The sequence below is a fragment of the Talpa occidentalis genome, unplaced genomic scaffold, assembly GCF_014898055.3.
Source record: "Talpa occidentalis isolate TD23 unplaced genomic scaffold, MPIMG_talOcc4v2.1 talOcc4.3, whole genome shotgun sequence".
Lineage (NCBI taxonomy): Eukaryota > Metazoa > Chordata > Mammalia > Eulipotyphla > Talpidae > Talpa > Talpa occidentalis.
In genome coordinates, this window is record NW_023603184.1 from 124,731,473 (window position 1) to 124,754,558 (window position 23,086).

At 42.1% G+C, this 23,086-nt stretch overlaps 1 protein-coding gene across 4 annotated transcripts in view; it reads left to right on the top strand.

The window, feature by feature from the left end:
- KIAA2012 (KIAA2012 ortholog) overlaps positions 1-23,086 on the top strand; it is a 118,530-nt gene that overhangs the window by 13,773 nt on the left and 81,671 nt on the right. For 2 of the 4 annotated variants that reach the window (XM_037523849.2, XM_054699993.1), the window contains exons 3-9: positions 1,079-1,238; positions 3,588-3,743; positions 7,549-7,688; positions 9,007-9,190; positions 9,817-9,959; positions 16,513-16,681; positions 20,071-20,217. In XM_037523849.2, the coding sequence (XP_037379746.1) occupies positions 1,079-1,238; positions 3,588-3,743; positions 7,549-7,688; positions 9,007-9,190; positions 9,817-9,959; positions 16,513-16,681; positions 20,071-20,217 (1,099 nt within the window). The remainder of the gene's footprint in view (positions 1-1,078; positions 1,239-3,587; positions 3,744-7,548; positions 7,689-9,006; positions 9,191-9,816; positions 9,960-16,512; positions 16,682-20,070; positions 20,218-23,086) is intronic. The other 2 variants (XM_037523850.2, XM_037523851.2) reach the window with 2 other exon arrangements.

Sequence of the window (23,086 nt, forward strand, 5' to 3'; positions counted from 1 at the left end):
CAAACCCTGAGGTCTTCCTCTCCCCCATTTCCTTCATATTTTTCTCTTTTTTAATCATAAACCTTCCTTGGTAAATTATATGGTGATTACTGTTGGGTGGAAGGAAGTTGACTAGAAAGTGCTATGAGGGAACTTTCTGGGTTTGTTTTGTGTGGTGGTTGCAAAGGTGTATACAACTGTCAATTTTTACTAAACTGAATATTTAAGCTGTAGGCATGTTACTATGTATAAATTATGCCTTGGTTTTTAAAAAACTTTGAAAAGGAATTCTGAGATCACAATCAGTTCATCAGTCAAGAATGCCGTGACTGAAGGATGATATCAGCTGTGAGCAAGGGGGAGGGGCAGAGATGTCAGCACTAACACCCATGTTTGCTATTCCAGTGCTCAACTGATCGTCCTTAGAGTTTCAGCATCATTTAAGTGATTATACTTTTAATTTGTCCACCTTAAAGAATTACAGTGAGGTGAAAGTTCTTTGTATAATATAAATCCCTAGCTAAGTGTAAGATGTTATTATTCACATTGACTCCCCATGATGTCTCGCACAATGGGACTAACTTTGGCAGGTAGCCTCCCAGAAAAATCTCCCTTGCTGAAATGAAATGCAGCAGAGCCAGATATTTTCAAAATGCCAGGCCCTGCATGAGTATAGACAGAGCTTGTCAGTCCCATTATTCATATAAAAGCAGTGAGTGCTGATGCTAACTGCCAAGCTGGCTTTGCCATTGCTGTCCAGGCCACTTTTTAAGGTACTAAAATGCTTTCCACTGGCTGAACTAAGTAATGTGTTTTCCTTTGTGGTTCTTTATCCTTTTCTGAGGCTCTATCTCAAGACGGGGTCTGGTATTTTTCATTTCTCCTTCTCCTTCCAACTGCAAATCTTCAGAGACCTTTCAGAGCTTTGCTCTGTGGGCTCGGTTTATGTCTGTTAGCTGAGGCATCTGTTTCTGGTGCCTTCCGGCACCTTCTGGGAGTCTCCCGGATTACTGATGAGGATTGTGCTAACCAGCCTATCTGTCACTGGGAGACTCAGGAGCTCAGCATCCATGCTATCTCCTGACTGGTGTCCCCACAGAGGGAACAGGACAGAGGCTGGCAACCATACCTCCACTTCCGAAGTCAACCAGAGAGCCAGGCCCAACGGCAGATCCAGCCTGGGTATTCAGCCAAGAGATACCTCCGAGGCCTCTTGCGGACATGGCCCCCTGACACCATACACAGGCTCCATTGTGCAGGTCAGTGGGGAAACGGGAGGAGGTACATCCAAGCCACCCTGCCTTGCATTCTGGTGTGAGAGTGTGTCCCATCAAGCCTGAAAGACCAGAATTTCAGTCCCAGCTTTGTGTTAAAGCAAAGGTGGTTAAGCCAGGTAGCCTCTAAGCCTCTATCATAACTTTCGCCCTTTATCTCCCCACATTTATGAAGGAAGGAAAGGCCTGAGGTCTTGCCTTCACTTTTGTGCCTCCCTGTGGCTTCACACTCCACAACCCTAACCACAACTTTTTTCTCAAACTTCCCTCCTCAGAGACTTCAGATTATCCTGTTTAGATGAGGAAAAGGATGCCCAGAGGAACCAAGTAGGGCGTCCAAGATCATCCAGTCGAAAGCAGAGCTGGAACCAGAAGTCAGATCCTCCCCACATTCCCTGCTCCTCATTCTTCCTTTTTTAAAGATTTTTTTTTATTTATTTATGCATATAAGAGCTGGGGTGCAGGCCAGAGGTGCAAGGGGTGAGAGGATTCACCAGACAGAGTGGGGAGCAGAACAGGCAGATCTGCTGAGATACACTGCTGAGGGGAGCAGCGGGCAAGACAGGAGAGGTCTGCTGTGCCGTGTGGGTCAGCTCCTTGGCCAGCCAGGTATCAAACTTGTGCTGCAGTGGCTGTGGATAGCTTCATATTGCTGAGACTTAACCCCTTGTGCCACCAGGGAGGCCCCCCTGCTCCTCATTCTTCCCAGAATTCCTCCATCTGAGTAATCTCAGGTCCTCCAGGGAGTGGGACTCTTAAAGAGGGCAGCTCTCCAGCACAATCCACTTAGGAGAGAGATGGACATGTTCCTGCTGAACAGGGACCCCACGTGCACACAAAACCTCATCTCCATGGCCTCCATAAAGGCTTTAAAGTGAAAACAGGAAGTGGGGATTAAAGTTGCCAGAGTTAACACACACACATGCACACACATGCACATGCTTACACTCACACGTGCACATACACACAGTTAAACTGGTGATATTTGAGATATATTTCTTTTTTAAAAGGTGTTCATTGTTTATCTGAAATTCAATTTTAACTTGACATCCTGTATTTTATTTGGCAAACCTGTTGGGAATGAGGTGGTGAGCAGTAGGATCTGCCAATGCCCTCTGGGCTCTTTGCCATTTCTTCAGCACCAACAAATAGACAGGACCAGAGGAAGACTGGCTTTCTTCTTGCTTTATAGGTTTACCTTGGGAAAGGAAAGAAAAAAAACAACTCTCTCCCCAGCAAGTGATGACTTGAAGGAAAGTGAGAAACGAGGGCCTGTCCAGTAATGATTTTACTTCAGTGGCAGACTGACCGTTAGAGGCAGTTCTGTTTAACACTTGTAAGAAAGAGTCTTTTAGCCAAAAATATATGTGTCCTTGGGTGGGACAGAGGGCAGAAAAGACCACTGCCCCATAGCCTAGGTCCAATGTCTTCAAGGATGAGCGCCTCTCTTACTGTCAAGAAATAGTTCAGACCCTACTATGGGAGTCATATGGCAACAATGTGTGGCTTAAGAAATGGTACTTGTGTGTACATTCTTGGACCCCTTGCCAGAATTCCTTACCGAAGCCCCCTTGAGGGTGAGACCCTCAAGTTGTAAGACTCTGGTATGAGATCACCAGCCCAACGAAGGCAGTTCCTGCCCTTTACGTCTCAGCTCTCACCACCTTTGTGATAACAGCATGTTCTCTGCTCCTATCTTTCTGCTTCTGTGATGAATTCTCCCACATACACCTTTGAGGACCACATTTTTGGACAAAGGTTCTTCTGACAATTCTAGTCAATGTTGAGCTCCTCGCCTTCTGATTTTATCTCATACTAATGCTTGGGACCTTGTAGGTAAACCCAGGAGAGTCTTGTCTCTCCAACAGACTGGAAACATGTCTTGCAAAAGGGCTAGTACCTATTTCTTCTGTATCTCCTCCACAGCCTAGGAGAGGATTGGGTCACTGGTAAACCCTCAATAAGCACTTATGGAATAACTGGATTGAGAATCATGGGGCTGACAGAAGTAAAGTACTTCCAGGTGATTCTCTTCCTGAGGCAGGAGGAGCCTTTTACCTAATCCCAAACTAGCAGCCATGTTTTTTGCACAAGGGAGCCTGAGTCTCAGGAATAGCAGAGTGGAAGCAGCACAGATGGGGCACAGACCACACTGGATAGAGAACCAATGTGGGTTCTATTTGATTTCTTAATCCCTCTCATCTTCTAATTATCTTCCTTAATGGACAATGTCTAAAGTCAAGACCAGGGCAAGTGGGGATCCTTGTATTTATCTCTGAGACCTCTAGAATGGCAATCACTTTTTCTTTCAATAACTCCTGCCCTGCTCTTCAGGATACATCAAGGATTCTGTGCTGCTCCAGGACAGTCAACTTAATGTACCAAAGCACCTCAGGCCACAACAGGACCTTTCAGGTGTACCCCTCAAATACCATCTCCTGCCTGTCTTCCCTCCATTTTGGATTCAACAAGGAAAACCTTTTGAACAAGGTACATCTTGATTTTATGACCAGTTCTCAAGTATATGGGTTTTTAACACTTTAAAATGGAGTTTTCCAAAATAAGGTCTAGGAATTCTGGGTTTGATTCTCCTCCTCTGCAAAATGCGGGGATTACTTAGTCTAGACCAACATTGTCGCAGAGTACTGTCTGCAAAGACAGAAGTTTCTACAATATGTGGTGTCCAATATAGTAGCCATTAGCCACATGTGTACTGAGCACCTGAGATGTAGATAGTGGCACTATAAAACTGAGTATTTCAATTTTATTTGTTACATATAAACAGCCACATGTGGTTAGTGACTAATGTATTGGGCCATGCAGGTGCAATTACTTAGGTCTGTTCTGTTCTAACATTCTTCAATCCTGTGACTTTGTGGCAATATCCTACAGAAAAAAATAAAAGCTTTCTAGTCAGAAGTCTGGACTGTGATGGTTGTTCTTTCTTTTGCTAGATGTAAGATCTTGAGCAAGTCACTTTGTCTCTTTGAGCTTCTGTTTGCTCATCTCTGTAATGAACATGCTAAGAACTGCCTCCCTGTTGCACAGAACATTATTGTGAACTGTCTGTAAGCTGTTCAGTACTGTGGGGATTCTATTTGTCAGTGTTATTCTTGGGAACATGAGGTGTTAAGAGTCAGAAGTTACCTTTGTTACAAGGGATGGGAAATGTTGACATGGTTGCATAATAGGCAAAGAATAGGGCCTTGGTTAGTACAAGGATATTTGAGATACGAGAAGAAAAGAATAGACACCTAACATAATACAAAGTTAATTTTTCCATAATAAAAAGGTAATTTTCCCAATGGTAGTGCCTCGCCAAACCAGATCCTCAAAAAAGGATCTGGTCAGAATAGGTAGAGAATCTGGTTTATAAAACAAGTGAAGAAGTGATGGTTTCTCAGAGCCTGGTGCCACTGAACTTTCTTGTCAGGAACCTCCCTTGAGTCTTGACTCCAACACCAGGAAATTTTGGTCATAACCTTGTCCACATGTAGTTTCATCTACAGGAAATTGCTGGTTAGGCAATTGTATTTATGTTGTAAATTAACCCCTGGTCTATACATCAGCATCAATGCATTTTGCTGGTATGGTCAACATCCCTGAGGCCATTTGATTCTGGAGCACTGAAGAGATCAAGTTTCTGGACCACCCATGTCCTAGGAGTGGGGGACTCACTACATAATGCTCCTGACTTGGGACCAGCTGCCCTTCCCCAGCTGGTCATTGTTAATGCCCTATCTCTTTTAAAATCCTACTGTCCCAGTAGGATTGGAGAGCTTACTGTCCAGTATTTTTTTTATTTCATTTATTTATTTTTACATAAAAGAATTAGGATGAAGGCCAGAGGAGCAGGGGGTAAGAGGGAACACCAGAGACAGAGTGGGGAACAGAACAGGGGGATCTACTGAAATACACTGCTAAGGGGAGCAGCAGGCGAGACAGGAGACGTCTGCTGCGCCATATGTGGGTTAGCTCCTTAGCCGGGAATCAAACTCAGGCCATAGACGTGATAGCACTGAGACTTAACACCTACGCCATCAGGGAAGCCCATGTCCAGTATTTTTTGGGTGGACCAACACTGAATATTTACAGGATCAAGTGGTTTCCATAGTTGATATCACATAGCCCGGAGCTATCACATCAGGCAGACAATAGAGGTAATATAGAACAGTAATTAAACATGTGCCAGATCCCAGACCACACAACCTCTCTGAGCTCCCATTTCCTTATTTATAAAATGGGCATGACCATACCTGCCTTTACCTCAGAGGTTCATATGTGGGTATTGAATGGAATAATGCAGTATCTGGCACATAGTAAGTGCTCAATAAATGTTTGTTATAGGCCTCCCTGGCTTGTGTTTTCAAAAACAGAATTACTAATTGCAATGCCCAATTGCCATGATCATAGGGACTGAAAATCAATTTGTAAAAAAGTAAAAACAGTTCAGAGGTTGTAACTTGAACCCTGATTGTTTGAACTTTATCTTCCTTTGGTCTCCCCTCTTTGCCAGACACTTTATTTGGAGAGCTCCAAAAGTTCTGGCTGTTATTTCCATCTCCCCCAATAATGTGATGTTGATCAAGTCTTTTATGCTCCCTACATCTCAATTTGTTCATCTGTAAAATTGGGGTAGTGGTATTTGCCTTCCAACTTCTTTGGATTGTTGTGGAAAATCACACAGGAGAGGTCAGAGATTAAAAGGGGGGAAAGTCTGTAAGAGCTCTAAATTGCTACCCCAATGCCCATTGTTTGGTTGAGATACACGGAGACCACCTCATTGTCCCACTATACATACTCTTACGGACTCCACAGAGACCGAGTTTTGTGGTCTCCTTTTAACACCTGTAAACTTGCTTGAAAACCTGTTTCTATTAAGCTTAAACATATGAGCCAGAGATGATGTTTGCTGAGAAAAATCTTGGTTCCCCTCACAGAGAATTAGTCATATATTCATTATTGCCTGGGACGCAGCCAAAGGAAAAATGCCTCTCTGTACCCCCCCACCCACAATGCCATACCCCAGCTGAGGCAGCTGCCATGTAAGACTATTCAGCGGGCGAGCAGACATTGGCCAAAGTTTCACTTCCTCTGCCCTCAGAAAAGCATCTGTTCCCAGGTGAATCTTACCAAGAAAAATAGACCCGAAGTCTGACTTTCTAAAGGAACATTCTAGAATACACAAAAAGGTCTTTACTGCCATACCCTGTGTGGATCGGGGGTCTTCTTTGGTGTAGGCCTAATGTGACTCTAGGCCTCCTCAGGCTGAGGGGTCCTCAGGTTCATCAGGCTTCCTGTACCAGTAAAACCTGAGCAGACCCCTCCTAACGTGAACATGAGCTGCATCTGTGCTTCCAACACTCCAGTATCAGCCCAGCCCCAGAGGGGCCTTCAGGAGTCAATGAGCAGAGGAAGGAGGGCCAAAGGGAAGAAGTAGCCCCACGAGTGGGTATGTGACTCTTGACTCCAGGACACTAAAGATGGAAATGCTGTAGGGAAAAGAGGGTTAAAAAGTATAGTGGGAAGATGAGGCTGGCTGGGGGAAGGAACTTCAGGGGTCCAGGGTTCCATCATATACAAGGCCCCTGAGGCTTCCAGAGCCCCTGGTTGAAAGACAACCCCACATTGTTCCACAGAGCTGCACGCTGAGTGTGGAGGTGTTGCTAAAGCTAGGGAGGGTTTGCCAGACTGTTTCAGCAATAAATCCACCTTGAGTAAGTGATGAAAATAGCTGCAGGACCCTTTAAACCATCGATGAAAGATTTGTTAACTATGCTGGAGTCATCTGTTGACTCAGAGCCTTCTTGGGGGTTGCACAGACAAGGTAAGTTCAGAGAGCTAAAAAGCAGGGCCTTCAGCAGAGGTTTTTCCGTAAGTAAACAAGGAGCAGACAGACCAGGAAATCCAAGCGCTTCAGACTGAGCATCTCAATGACCGTAGAGGCTGCTGTGACGACACTTCTGTCACTGGCCTCTCACTGGCCAAAGGGCTGTTGCATTCATTCTTATTTGAGCTCCCGACAACTCTGCAAGGAGGCAAGGGTAAGAAATAAGCTGAAGAAACTGAGTCCAAGAAATGAAATCTCAGCCCTGAATCTCCTGATTCCCAGTACAGCTATTTTCCACCAAACTGGCTACCACTTCCATGCAGACACTAGCAGAAATAAGGAAATAGGGAAGGAGGGCCTTGCCAGCCCTTTGCTTAAAACACAAAGGGAGGCAGTTTTGAAGCAGTTGACAGCACCACGCCTGTCTCTGGGGTTCCCAGCCTGACCCATTGTTCACCTTTGCAGGTCAGCAGGGCATGGATGAAGGGGAAGCTGGGGCTGGTGAACACGTGGACCAGGGCTCTGTACCCAAGAACAGCAGTGAGGGGACTTACTTGCCGCCACTCAGGAAGCAGCCCTGGCAGGAAGATGAAACCCAGGCAGAGGTACACTTTCTAATGGACTCCCCTTTGTCATTGTTCTTCTTGACTTCAGAAGGGATGCTTCCTCCCTTCACCACTATTTTTTCCTCCAGAGATGAGTACTTTGAATTTAGTGACCACTGTTTCCCCAAGTATCAACTATGGAACAGTGCCTAGCACTGTCAGGTGCTCCTTGGGGGGAAAAAAAAATTGGCAAATACATTTGAGAAATGCTGCAAACCATGTTCTCCTGAAGGGTCACCAAGCACATGTGGATATGCACTGCTTTGAAAAGTTCTACAGGGAAAGCAGCCAGTTATGCAAACTCATTTAATCACAGACCCTCACCCCACTCTTCACCCATCCAGGCAGGTATAATCTTCTCTAGAAAATAGAGCTCTTTTTTTTTTTAAAGATTTATTTATATAAGCACTGGGTACAGGCAGAAGCGCGGGAGGGTAAGAGAATTCACCAGAGCCAGAGCGGGAGCAGAATAGACAGACTAACGAAATACACTGCTGAGGGGAGCAGCGGGTGGCAGGAGAGTTCCGCGCACCATGTGGGACCCTTGCCAGCGGCCGGGGATCGAACTGGTGCTGCAGAGGCTGTGGGCAGCTTTGCAGGTCAGCGCTCAACCGCTGCACCACCAGAGGAGGCCCTAGAAAAAAGAGCTCTTGACCTTAGAATTGGAAAAATTTCAGCCTGATCCTTCATCTTCATAGGTGCAATGAGCCTTTCCAAGAAATTGAACTTACTTGGAACCTGAATTTCTTTTTGTGTAAATGGAGCAGCAAAGTTACTAGGAGGACTAAATGAGTGAAAATGTAAAAATACTTTCTGAACTCTAAGGCCTATGTGAGTGTGTGTGTGTGTGTGTGTGTGTGTGTCTATAAGACAACAGTAGTTTAAAACAACAGGAAAAATTTATACTCCTATCTGGAGTAAATTTGTCTTTACTTACTAAGGTCATCTGCCAGTGAGAAGAGGCGGACAAGAGGAGTGCCCTACAAGGAAAGGGAGTGGGTAGAGACATTTTATGATGGATAAAGATAATGGCACTAGTGCTTCGTTTTGGGTTTTTTTTTTTTTTTTTTTTTTGCAAGGACACACTCCATGTCACGCCTGGTTAAATGTCGTCCTTTCTATTATCAATCACACAATGTTTTATGGTAATAAACAGCATAAAGTTCTTGCTATTATAACCTTGCTTTTCTTCCCAGGCTGCAAAAGAGGTTTCATCTTTGGAACCACAAATCTAGCCACAGAGTCTGAGGATTAAAAGAATCTGCTCGGCTTCCTTACAAAAGCCTGTTTACAGCACTGTGTATCTGTCGTTCCCTAGGACACGTCAATAGAGAATCACCGACGTATACACGCTTCAAAGGAAAGCCACAATGAAATAGCACAGCAAACCTCCAGGAGGGCCTTTGGGCATGCCCACTTCGATCATTCTTGGCTCCTGAGTGACAAAGCCCATGTTACATTCTATGGAGGCGCCTTCCCCAACAGGAAGGCAGATCTCAGTGGTAAGAAGCCAAATGTCTTGCTTTTGATCTGGATAAACTTAATGATGCAGAGTTCATTTGAGAACACTGAGGCACACCAAGTGTACTTCCTCACACCACTCACCTTAGAAAACAATAGCCAAAGTCCAGCTAGAGGTGGGGATAAGTCTGACAGTCTCCTCTAGACTTGCCCTTAGCTGACCCACATTCCACAATCAGGCTGCCTGAGTTCAAATGACCCCCACTGACTAGCTGTGATCCTGGGCAAGTTATTAATTTTGCTGGGGCTCAGTTTACTCATTTGTAGAATGGGGATTATCATCATTCCTCCATCAGGCTATTGCAGGGATTAAGTGAGTTAATGCTGAAAAATACTTTGCCTAATTCTTGTCTCCTATTTAGCACTTAATATTGTTGGCTATTATTATTATCTTTATCATTCTCTCCAGCACCTGACTCAGCTAGAAAGAATCCAACCTAGAGAATAAGATTCAGCCTCTGTGAACTTGCCTCAGTCAAAACTGTCTTTGTACCAGCACTCACCTGACCTTTCTTCCCATTCACCTCAAAATGATAAAAGTTAAAAGCCGACCGCCCATCTCCATACCTGCAGCTAACAGAGTCCCATTCCCATCCTGTTTCTATAGACGGACCCTGGAATGTGAAACTCCACAAGGGCAGAAGGAGCCCTATGTTACAGGAGCCTCCTGCTGAAAGGTGCCTTTTCCCTCCTGTACCATCTGCCACTGGCTCAGAAAAAAATGCAACTGGGGAAGTGAAGCAGAAAAAGGTGTGTGATTGTATGTGTGCGTGTGTGTGTGCACTCAAAAGATTAATTTCAATCAAAGAATGAGGTGACTCATGGGATATCTAAATTGGCCTTACTCATGTGGGAGACAAAGTTTTCTTTTGGTTGGTCTAACAGTTTGACAAGACAGATTATTAGGAAGGAAAAAATAAATTTAATTTTGTACATATGGAAGCCTCATTCGAAGCAAACAACCCAGGCTGTTTTTATAACTTAGACAAAGAAACAATAAATTTGTGAAGAACTGACAAGGTAAGGAAGTTTTAGGCTTGGGTACTAGTTAGTGTTGAACTAAGCATGGCTTGTTTCACACAGTTTTCGTGGCCCTGGGCTCCCTTCTCTGGTGATAAGGATGTCTCTTGAATCTCAGTGTGGGGAGCACATATTTCACATGGAAGATTTACTTCCTGCTTTCAGGGGGGTCAGAGTATCCTTCCTGCACCAGCTGTTTCTCAACTTATTTCAAAATTTAGCAAAGCGGTATATTTAGCAAAGTGGTATATTTTAGGTGAGCCTGCCGGAACCCCATCCTTGTTCTGAACTCACCATGTGGAACTACAGTAATTGACTAAATGTTGAAAATAAGAGAAGTACAAGGAATTTCAGGTGCCCTGAATTCTACCTTAAAGGATATGATAGCCTCACACTTTCTGGTGGCAGCAGAATCCTTGGTTCTGTGAAGGGGCTGGTGGCGGTGATCTGTAAACACATAAGGACAGAATTTGGGTTTGTAAGCAGTTGATCACTTCAGACTCAAAATACTGATGACCTTGAATCTAGCGATGTTTTTTGTTTCATTAAGGGCCTGTGGCTTTTAAGAATTTAGGCTGAAGTTTACGGGTTTATCAACCCCTTCAAAAGTCAAGTATATCTTCTTCCTTAGAGTTGTCCTTAGCTGTGTCCAACCTGGACCTGCCTTGAAATTTGATGTGGATTTTTGATGACTTGGAGCTACCTGTACAGATAGGGAAAGAGCAAGGGCTCTGGAAAGCTCTGCCTGTATGAACTTGAGCAGGTAGCTCACCCCTCTGCCTCAGTGATTTTGTGTGCAAGGATAACAACACCAACCTCACAGGACTGATGGAAGGATGAAAGAAGATGCATTTGGGGGGAATATTTTGCGTCCAACTGGGAACTACAGGATGCTGGTTCATTGCGGGAGCTGTGTCATCTGGGGAGGTGCTGAGGCAGCCATGTGCATTCTAGCTGGTCCTGATGCCAGTGAGATGGTTGTCTTCAGTCTGTTCAGGACTTTCACTGATGTCCTGTCCATGATGAGCATAAGCTGATCTAAATCTTTCCATCTACACCAGAAAGACTTGTGTCCTCCCAATCCTCCCAAGTTCTTTTGGACCAGCGGCAACAGCAGACTCGACCTGCCAGGGTCCCCGTGTTCCTAAGGAAAGTCCTTAATTTCACACACCCCCAGTCAGCCCAGAACTGAACCAGGAGCAGACGTCAGATGGAAGTCCCTTCCCTCGCTCCATGTACATGGTTTAACAGAGGAAAGCAATATTTTCCCCTATATAAAACTAAATTTTTAAATTAGAATAAAGAAATTAAGCTTTGGCTTGTCAACCATACCTCATACAAATCATTTGACTTTCCACATAGGTTTCTCAATGCAAACCTTGTCAAATAAAATGCACAAGGTCAGTATTCAGAAAAGGGCAGTTGGTGGGCAGCTGGCACCGGGCTCTGAAGGTCTCCAGGAACATAAAGATCCTATGTGCATGTGTTTGGTTAATCGTTTTCTTAATGTCTCAAAATTATAAATATCACTCTGCACATATTTGGTTGCACTTCCTTCCTCATTGGGCTCTAAACATGTGGATAACTATGTGTGTTTCTGATCATTTTATTCTTTTTGAACACTAAAAAAAGGGAGAAACAGTTTTATTTTTCCTCCTATGAAATTGAACTCCCTGAAATCCAGCACACACATACATTCATAGAGCCAAGTTCACATGTGCAAAGACACAAACTAAAAGAAGAAAACCTCAGCAGCTTCTGAATAACTGAAAACAAGGGGCTTTAAATACCTTTCTCTCCTTGTCGTGTGTGTGTGCGTGTGTGTGTGTTATGGGGTTTTGGACACACACAAACAACAATGACAACAACAAACTGGGCTAATGCTGTGGCTTTCTCTGATACACAGCAATTCTTTTTTTATTGTTCTGTTCATATTGCTGCAGAGTGAGGACCTGTATATATTCTCCCAGTGGTATGATTGGTTACTTCCATTTTATTTTTTTTAATTTTATTTAAATTTTATTTTTATATTCCCCATACAATTACAACCCCCTTATTTTGACCCCAAGCCCTCCTTTCTCCGCCCCCCACCTCCCATAGAGTGTCTCTGGTTCGTAGTTGTTTGTTGATTTTGATATTTTCTTTCTTATAGTTATTCTTTTTCCTGGTCCCTTATTTAAGTTTTCTAGATTCCTGCTATGACTGAGACCATCCGGTATTTTTCTTTTTCTTTTTGGCTTATTTCGCTGAGCATGATCCCTTCCAGCGCCATCCATGTTGCTGCAAATTGCATGTGTTTATCTTTTTTGAATGCTGAGTAATATTCCATGGTGTATATGTACCACATCTTCTTGATCCAGTCATCTATTTTTGGGCATTTGGGCTGTTTCCAAAGCTTAGCTATTGTAAATAGTGCTGCTATAAACATAGGGGTGCAGGTGCTCTTTGGAATTGATGTTTCTGTGTCCTTTGGGTAAATACCTAGGAGTGGAATTGCTGGATCATATGGAAGCTCTATGTTTAGTAGGTCAAGAAATCTCCACACAGCTCTCCAGAGTGGTTGGACCAGTTTGCACTCCCACCAGCAGTACAGGAGAGTTCCTTTCTCTCTACATCCTCGCCAACATTTGTTGTTGCTAGTTTTTTTAATATGTGCCATTCTCACTGGTGTAAGATGGTATCTCATTGTAGTTTTGATTTGCATTTCCCTGATTACAAGTGATGTTGAACATTTTTTCATATGCCTGTTGGCCATTTGCATTTCCTTTTTGGAGAGGTTTCTTTTTAGCTCTTCTGCCCATTTTTTGACTGGATTATTTTCTTTGTTTTTGTTGAGTCTCATCAGCTCTTTGTAGATTTTTGTGATCAGTCCCTTATCATTAGTGTTGTGTGCAAAAATGTTCTCCCAGTCGCTGGGGTTTCTCTTTGTTTTGGTTATTGTTTCTTTTGCTGTGCAGAAGCTCTTTAATTTGATGTAGTCCCAGCTGTTTATCTTTGCCTTCACTATCACTGCTTTGGGTGATATGTCTGTAAAGATGTCTTTGATGTGCATATCATGTAGTGTTTTGCCTATATTTCCTTCTATGTATTTTATGGTTTCAGGTCTTATGTCTAGTTCTTTAATCCATTTTGAGTTGGTTTTTGTGTATGGTGTGATGTAGTAGTCAAGGTTCATTCTTTTGCATGTAGCGACCCAGTTTTCCCAGCACCATTTATTGAACAAATTTCTTTGCTCCAATGTATATTCTTTGCTCCTTTGTCAAAGATTAGTTGACCATAAATCTGTGGGTTTATTTCTGGATTTTCTATTCAATTCCATTGGTCTGTGTGTCTGTTCTTGTTCCAATACCATGCAGTTTTGACAATTATGGCTTTGTAGTACAGTTTGAAGTCTGGGAGTGTGATGCCTCCATTCCATTCTTTTTTTTTTTTTCAGGAGAGCTTTGCCTATTTTGGGTGATTCCATATGAATTACATCAATAATTGTTCTATTTCTTTGAAGAATGACATTGAAGGGACTCCCAAGTGGCGCAGCGGTTGAGTGCTGGGTTGCGAAGCTGCCCGCAGCCTCTGCAGCGCCAGTTCGATCCCCAGCTGCTCCCTGGCCACCAGAGGAGGGTCCCACATGGCGCGCAGACCTCTCCTGCCGCCCACTGCTCCCCTCAGTAGTGTACTTTGGTCCTTCTGCCTGCTCTGCTCCCCGCTCTGGCTCTGGTGAATTCTCTCACCCCCCGTGCTTCTGACTGTACCCTGTGCTTGTATAAATAAATAAATAAATAAATCTTAAAAAAATAAATAAATAAGAAGCACAAAGCCAGGAGTGCTTAAAAAAAAAAAAAAAAAGAATGACATTGAAATTTTGATTGAAATAGCATTGAATCTGTATATTGCTTTTGGTAGGATGGTCATTTTAATAATGTTTATTCTTCCAATCCATGAGCAGGGGATGTCTTTCCATTTCTTTGTATCTTCTTCTATTTCTTTTAACAGTGTTTTATAGTTTTCTTTGTATAGGTCCTGTACCTCTTTTGTTAGATTTATTCCCAAGTATTTGATTTTTTTTGTTTTGATAATAAAAGGGATGGTTTTTTGATTTCTTCTTCTTCAGATTTATTGTTTGTGTATAGGAAGGCTACTGACTTTTGCATGTTGATTTTGTATCCTGCCACTTTACTGAACTGATTGATCCGTTGAATTAGTTTTTCTGTCGGTTACTTCCATTTTGAAGAGGAAGAAATTGAGGCTTAAAAAGTTTCAGTGAGGAAAGTAAACACAAATGTACATTCCTGTTTTCTAACCATTCTTGCCTTAATGGTTGTGTATTCAGTGTTCTGCACCCTTTTTCTCTTAACAACAAATGCCAAGATTTCTCCCTCTCTATACATAGAAATCTCCATGTCTGGTAGATTTGCCATAAGTGCTTAGCATCAAGCATTTTCAGCTCATAATTAATTGATGGTAAGGCAATTTTGCCATAAAAAAATAAATCATGAAAAATTAAAAAAAGGAAATTACTTTAAAGGATATAATGAAATAAATTTTCTTTTTTGCTGAAATTTCTTCCTTTATTAGAAGAGGTATCAGTTCTCAAATACTATGATGTATATTTGTAACTGAGATTTGCATCACTGTGAAAGCCATGTTTTGGTATGTTTTATTTTTTTAACTATTTATTTATGCATCCATGCAAGAACTGGGGTACAGTCTAGAAGTGCAGGAGGTGAGAGGATTAACCAGAGACAGTGGGGAGCAGAACAGGCTGATCAACTGAAATACACTGCTGAGGTAAGCAGTGGGCAAGACAGAAGAGATCTGCTGCACCATGTGGGTAGCTCCCTGGAAGGCTGAGGATGGCTGTCGATAGCTTCACAGTGCTGTGCTAACTCCTTGTGCCACCAGGGAGGCCCAGAAAGCTGTGTGTTTTAATCAAAAGAGGGGTGCTGCTATTTTTTATCATTATGTGTAGCACACATGACTGGTAGTAACTATCTGAATGAACTACATTTACACATTCCAACCAAGTCCAGTCCTTCTAATAAGCCAGATTCTATGCCGTAACCAAGATGCTATCTACATCATTTCTCCACTATCAAATTACAAAAAAGAAAATCCCATATTCAAGAAATGTATAGTAATCAAGTAACCATTTCTTTGTGGGTGGAAAGGGAATAGCAGGAGATACTTTTGCTTACAGCTTCTAATATTGTGGGATAAATTTGATAAATATGGCATTAAAGAACAAGTTGTATCAGGGCCTCCCTGGTGGTACAGGAGTTAAAGTCTCAGCGATATCACCAACCACTGTGAGTGGCTAGGCTGGCAGGTGTGAGTTCAATTTCCAGACAGGGAGCAACCCACATGGCGCAGCAGATCTCTCCTGTCTTGCCTGCTGCTCCCCTCAGCGGTGTATTTCAGTAGATACACCTGTTTCTGGTGAATCCTCTCAACCCCTGCACCTCTGGCCTACACCCCAGTTCTTGTATGCATAAATAAATAAAAATAAATCTTTAAAAAAGGGAACAAGTTCTATCTAAATTAGCTAAAGAATGAATTATTAATGGTCTCAGAGACTGTTATAAATTACTAGCTGCCATAGCTTGGCAAACTTTTGGTTTTGATGGGTGGGAGAGGTGACTGCTCACAGAAAGATTTGCCATTGATAAGCTATCATTCTCTAGTATGGTAAGCAATCAAGCTTTTACTCTTTTTCATTTCTACACCTCCCATACGTTTTATCCCCAGATTTTCACAATATAAATATGGGAGTGTTATGTCAGCTGAAACCAAACTTGAAAACAAACTGTCAACCAGTTATTTTTATCTCTTATTTTATCTCACAGCAAAACTGCTGTGCAACCAATTTGCAACAAAATGCTTGCAGCAAAGAACTTATGGCAAATCTACCTACAAGCAGAAATTTCAGCTAGCTCATTTCAATCCAGCTCAGTTTCCACAGTTGCAAGAGAAAGAAAGACTATATTTCCTCCCCAAAGCTCTTACATGTATTATTTTTGTACTTCTCAAAAAAAATCAGGCTGGATTAAGGAAAACATAGCCAAATTCTAAGAAGCAAACAGCATCACTCTAGTCAGATATGGTCGCCAAGTTAGTTTTCCTTCTCAGCCTTTCCTTCTCGATTTTCCTTCTCTTAAAGCTGTATGAGCTACATCACACCCAGCAACTCTGGTGCTAGAGATACAATAAGTTACAATGCCATCTTGCAAGCAGCCTGCTTTGGATACAGGCCATCTTGGATTTTGTTTTGTTCTTAAATTTTCTCCAGGCACCAAAGACTCTGAAATTACCTCTTATCTCGGAAGAATCACACAGAGTCCTGGACCCACCAAGGAGTCAATTTAAAGCTAATGAGCCCCCAGCAGAGCTCTTCATCTTTCCAGTGGAGATTCATTTTCACACCCACCATCGCCCTAAAGAAAAAGCACACAAAAGAAGTAAGTTCCCTGTGGCTGTCAGGCTAAGAAGGACTGGGTTGTGGGTCCCACTAAATCATGACTGACCCTTCCAGAGCCATCCCTTTCAGAAAAATTTTTTTATATTTATTGAGGTAACATTGATTGAAAACATTGGATATGTTTTAGGGGTATAGGTTCACACCTCTATAAATGTATGATATCATTTATACCTCCTACCAAAACCCCAATAATCCTCTACCACATTCTATTGCACCCCAACCCCCAATATGTACCCAGCCACCTCCTCCCCATCCCTTTCTGGTAGCCTCAGTGCTATAGTCATATTTAAGAGTTTGTTTTATTTTGCTTTTGTTTGTTCCTTCTTATTTCACTTAGCACAGTTCCATCCAATTCTATCTGTGCTCTCTCTCTACACACACACACACACACACACACACACACACACACACACACACACATATATATATATGATGGACTTCTACTCTTTAAAAAAAACATATATATATATATATATATATATATATATATATATATATATATATATATCAGTGCTGACTGGGAGCTGTGGTTCATATCACTGCCCAACATTAGGAGAGAATATGATAGAGCATATCACATGTCACATATTGCTAACCTGAAATAAAGTATAAATTCACAATTTGAAGTACAGTTTCTACTAAATATGTATCTCTTTCTCACCATCATAAAGTCAAAAAATAAAAATTGTATCATCTTAATTTGGGAAACATATCTGTGTAAAACAACAACTAATGCTAAAAAATTGAGAGAAAAAACTGGTAAAGAAGCAAAGAAATAGATGTTATCAGACATATGGGATGAATTCATTGCTTTAGGTAAGCTCTAGGTTTAGTTGAATTTCCTGGCAGCCAAAATAAAAAGAATATTTGGATCTTCAGATCTTCATTTTATAAAAGGAAGATGAAAGTGTCTGAAAAACCATTTTCCTGATTTTGATTTGGGTTATTATGTAACATTAGATGATCTCCACAATCTTTGTCAGGGCAGAGATTTTGTTTCTAAGCAAAGTGCTAACAGTTTGAGATCAATTCCAACAGTGAGATCAATTCCAACTGGGGATTTAGGAAGTCTCTCTGGAGGAGGCTTTTGAGTGAACGCTCACCCTGTGACCCAAGGAGAAATCTAATCTTCCCAACTTTTTCCACAGTCCCCTTGCCCACAACACATTCATGCTCCTGGGACTTCTCTGGGCTACCAGAGGCAAAAGAGGATTCATTAAACAGCTGACTCCAATTTTGGGAAGGTCCTAGTTCTGAGGTTTCCAGAAACTTCAGTTTAGAAGCTGCCTTGATTTTTCAGAGGGTTTTTGTTTTACGACCCCATTTGAAATTTCTCATCATGAAGAAGAATACCTAACTGTGAACTTAAAAGATCAGTCAATGGAAGAGGACAGGAGAGAAGTTTCTGTGATGGAACTATTCTAAATCTTGGTTGGACATATACATTTGTCAAAACTCATTGAACTATACACTTAAGATCTTTGCATTTCACTGTTTGTAGATTTTAACTTTGAAAAAGGTTACTTCAGTCCTTAAAATGCACACACACCACAGAGTATTTTTAAATATAGTTTTTATTATTATTCAGATAGGGTAAGGCAACCATATCAGGAGACAATCACCTCTGAAAAGATAGTTTGCTACTTACAGTTTCCAAGAGGAGGGAGCAGACCACACTATATGGAGTGACTCAAAAAACTCCAGGGTCAGTTAGGATGCAGAAGGGTAGAGCGGGGCATGGTCCAGAGTCTTTACTGTGGTTTCTGCAAGAAGGAATGGGCAAGGCAGGCTAAACAGGCTTGAAATTGACTAATTTGAATAGTTTGGGTGGGCTCTGGACGTAGGGGCTGTCCCTAGTTGTCTGATACCTGGCATTGATTAGGCCAGGAGGGTGGTGGCCTCAGAGTATGAAAGTTGGATAAAGGAGGTGGTTGGGAGTTAGGAGCTCTGAATTAGTTTGTTTGTATATAAAAGACAGACTCACATGTGATCCTTCATTACTTCTAGGAATCATCTAGCCCTGGGAGTGACGGTCTCTCCTGGTCAATATGACTCCAGATGCCAAAACATCCAAATGAAAAGACAATACTATTAGCAGGATTTGGCTAAATCCTGATTATATTCCATGATGACCTTGGAAAGAAAGTCAGGAAGACAACCAGGCCATCATGAACAAGATTCTTAAAGTTTTTAGAGGCAGTGAGCTTATATAAGATAGGGAATCCATTGAGTTCTTCTTTCTATTATATGCTGGTGAAGACTCTGAGTAATAAATGTCAGAAACCTAGTTGAAACTGTCTTAAGCAACAACATGAACACTATGCTCATGTAATTGGGTAATGCAAGGAGCAGATAACTCCAGGCTCATTTGGATCCAGGTCTCAGAAAATGTGATCTGGACAATATTTAAGTCTTTCAGTACTGTGGGTCTTTCCTCCCAATCGCACTGTATCCAAATGCATTGTAAAGATGACCTCCTACAATTCCATACCAACCTCTTATCTGTTGACCCAAGTAAAAAAAGGATACATCTCTTAAAAGCTCTTTCAGGGCCTCCCCTGATGGTGCAGGCGGTTGAGCGCCGCGCTGTGAAGCTGTCTGCAGCCTGTGCAGCACCAGTTCGATCCCGGCCAGCCGGGAGGGTCCCACATGGCGGGACAGACCTCTCCTGTCTCACCCGCTGCTCCCCTCAGCAGTGTATTTCGTCAGTCTGCCTGTTCTGTTCCCCGCTCTGTCTCTGGTGAATCCTCTCACCCTCCCGTGCATCTGGTCTGTACCCCAGTTCTTATATAAAATAAATAAATAAATCTTTAAAAAAAAATCTCTTTCAGGGCCTCCCTGGTGGCACAAGGGGTTAAGCACAGCACCATGAAGCAATCCGCAGCCTCTGTAGCACGAGTTCAATCCCTGGCCAGCCAGGGAGGTAACCCACATAGAGCAGCAGACCTCTTCTGACTTGGCTACCTCCCACTCAACAGTGTATTTCAGTTGATCTGCCTATTCTGTTCCCCACTCTGTCTCTGGTGAATCTTCTTAGCCCCGCACCTCTGGCCTGTACCTCAGTTCTTGTATGCATAAATAAATAAATCTTTTTAAAAAAAAAAAAAAGTTCTTTCAAAAGTATCCGAACTGCCACTGACTGGGTTGTACACCCATGACAGACCCGGCCACTGTGACTGAGGCAAGGAGGAGCTCTGCTTGACCAGGTTTCAGTTCCCCGCTGAGCTCAGGAGTCAGGGAATAGATACAACTCTACCCAAACCACACAGTGTGAACAGCAGAGAGACACATCCCCCCAAAAAGAAGAGAAGAGGACAAAAAAAAACCACAGATGTCTACTACGACATGGCTTTTCCTTTGGTCTCTTAGGTGCTCCACATCCTGAACCAGGACCAGAAACAGAAGAGACCAGGCATTTGTGGAAACCTCCCCTGAAACATGCATCCTTAGAAAGACCAAGGGAACTGACTGTGCATCTCCCAGTCGACACAGGCAGAGACATGCTCTCGCCTCAAGGTAATTGCTCCTTCCCTCCAGCATCCCAAAGAAATCTCACTCCAAAGGGAAGCAAGCCGAGACACAGAGGGTCCTCAGTCACCAAAAAAAGAGGCTTCAGGGCCTCCCCGGTGGCGCAGCGGTTGAGCGCTGGGTTGCGAAGCTGCCCGGGGCCTCTGCGGCGCCGGTTCGATCCCCGGCTGCTCCCCGGCCACCAGAGGAGGGTCCCACATGGCGCGCAGACCTCTCCTGCCGCCCGCTGCTCCCCTCAGCAGTGTACTTCGGTCCTTCTGCCTGCTCTGCTCCCCGCTCTGACTCTGGTGAATTCTCTCACCCTCCCGCGCTTCTGACTGTACCCAGTGCATGTATAAACAAAACAAACAAACAAACCAGCAAACAAATAAATAAAGCATGCCTCTATTAAAAAAAAAAAAATTATATAAAAAAAAAAAAAAAAGAGGCTTCAAGGGAGGCTAGCTCCTTCCCAGACACTTGAAAATAACTTTTGTTCAAGTAGCATCTGCCTGAACCAAAGTGCTTTAGTCAGACCACTAGCATCCAGCTCACATATTACTTACTCACTAAATCATCCTCCAACTAATATTTCCTGATTGCAGAGCATAAAACAGCATCAAACTTGTTAAAAATTTGCTGCCAACTCCATAGTTCCTCCTGTGTTGTTAATGAATGAAATTTCATGTATGTATTCACTGAAAGTCCATAATATGAGTAAAAGTATTCATTCTAATTTTTCAAAACAGCACATGGACATTTGAGATTATACAGTAATGACCTCTCAGTGAATATTTTTACATGTTGCATGGGTTGGAAATAATTTGCCATACTTTAGAAAGTTCCTCATTTTCAGAAATCTGAGCCTCCTTTCCAAAGGGCAAGATGATGGCATCAGAAATGTTAATTGACATCCGATTAGTATACAAAATCCCTGGTGGTGCAAGGGGTTAAGTCGCAGTATTATGGATTTTAAAAAATTTTCATTTAGGATGATTGTCTCTCAATTAAGAGACAGAGGGATAAACAAGCCCCTGCCCCAATAATCAAAGGAAGTTCTCAAAACAAATATTTCAAGAACATTCTGGCCTGGGTTCACCACTCTGTTTATTCTGAAAAGCAGTGCTGTGCAGTGGGTAAGAGCACAGATTCCACTTCTAGAAAGCCTGAGCTCCAAACCCACTAGGCCACTGCTGTGATGTGACATCAAACAAGTTACTTATCTATTAGGGCTTCAGTTTTCTGATCTGTAAAATGAGAGTAGGATGTGAGGAGTAAAGGAGAGACTATATATTCAAAACTAAGGATAGTGCCTAGCAGAGGAAAAACTCCATAAATATTAGTTGTTTATCTAATTTTTTTAAAGATTTATTTATTTATGCATACAAGAAATGGGTTACAGGCCAGAGGTGTGAGGGGTGAGAGGATTCACCAGAGACAGAGTGGGGAGCAGAACAGGCAGATCTACTGAAATACACTGCTGAGGGAAGCAGTGAGCAAGACAGGAGAGGTCTGCTACACCATGTGAGTCACCTCCCTGGCCAGAGATTGAACTCATGCTGCAGTAGCTGCCCATAGATTCATAGTGCTGAGACTTAACCTCTTATGCCACCAGGGAGGCCCACTTAAGATTTTCTTAATCACGTTAAGAAAATCTTACAATAAAGATTTTTACTACTTTATTGTAAGAATACAGTATATAAATTATAGAGCATACAAAATATATGTTCATCCACAGCGTGTGTTAGCGGTATGGCTTCCAGTCAACAACAGGCTATTAGTAAGTAGTTAATTTTCTTTAGGGGTCAAAAGTTACATGTAGATTTTCAATCATGGGGTAGTTGGTGGTCAGCATCCCTAACCTCCAAGATGTCTGAAGGTCAACTGTAGATGCATAAAGAAAGGAAACCAAAAAGGTGAGTTTGTCATGATGGACTCTCTCACACAGAGGTCCCTGGGGCAAGATAATTTAGATCTAGGAAGTGGGATAATCCAACAGCCACAGAGGTTGTTCATGCCCATTTACTTGCTTAGCTTTGGAATGTTTCACCTCTAATATAAATAAAATTACTTACTAATATAAGTAATATAACTTACTGAGAGTAAGTTACAGACTTTGCACCTCTGATCCCTTATGGGCACATGTGTCCTGAAGGTAAGGATATTCTTCCTCCTAACCACAATAGAATAATTACAATCCAGAAAATTAACATTGATATAACACTCTTTTCCAACATATAGTCCATAGTCATTTTTCTATTTATACCAATAATGTGATATTTGTTTGTTTGTTTTTTTATTGTTCCAGGATTTAAATCAGCATCACACACTGTGTTTTTTTTACCATGTCTCTTTAGAATCTTTTCATCTGGAACACTTCCTCAGTCTTGGTTTTCATGACTTGGCATTTTTAAAGCAGATAGGCCAGTGGATTTGCAGAATTACCCTCAATTTAGATTTGTCTGCTTCCTCATGATTAGATTCAGATCAAAATTTTTTTCAATAATCACAAACAATAATAATAATAAAAGAAATCACCAAGTGACTTGTTAAAAAATACATGAATTAAAAACTATAAATCTAAAATAAAAAAGAATAGCACACGGATGACATGCTGTCATCAGCGCATTCTGTCAAGGAACACAAAATATTCCTTTACAATTAGCCCATTTGTTATAATTTTTTCTATTTTAGGTGACATTAAATTTCATTATTTGGTAAAAGGCAGTGCCTGCCAGCTTTCTCTATGGTAAAGACATCTTTTTCCCATTGTAATAACTAAGTAGCCTGTGACACCTTAAAACTGTGAAGCCAACTTTCCAGCACAAATAGCAACAGTGTATTGTGCATGAAATAAAGACTGCTCTTTCCCAAGAGA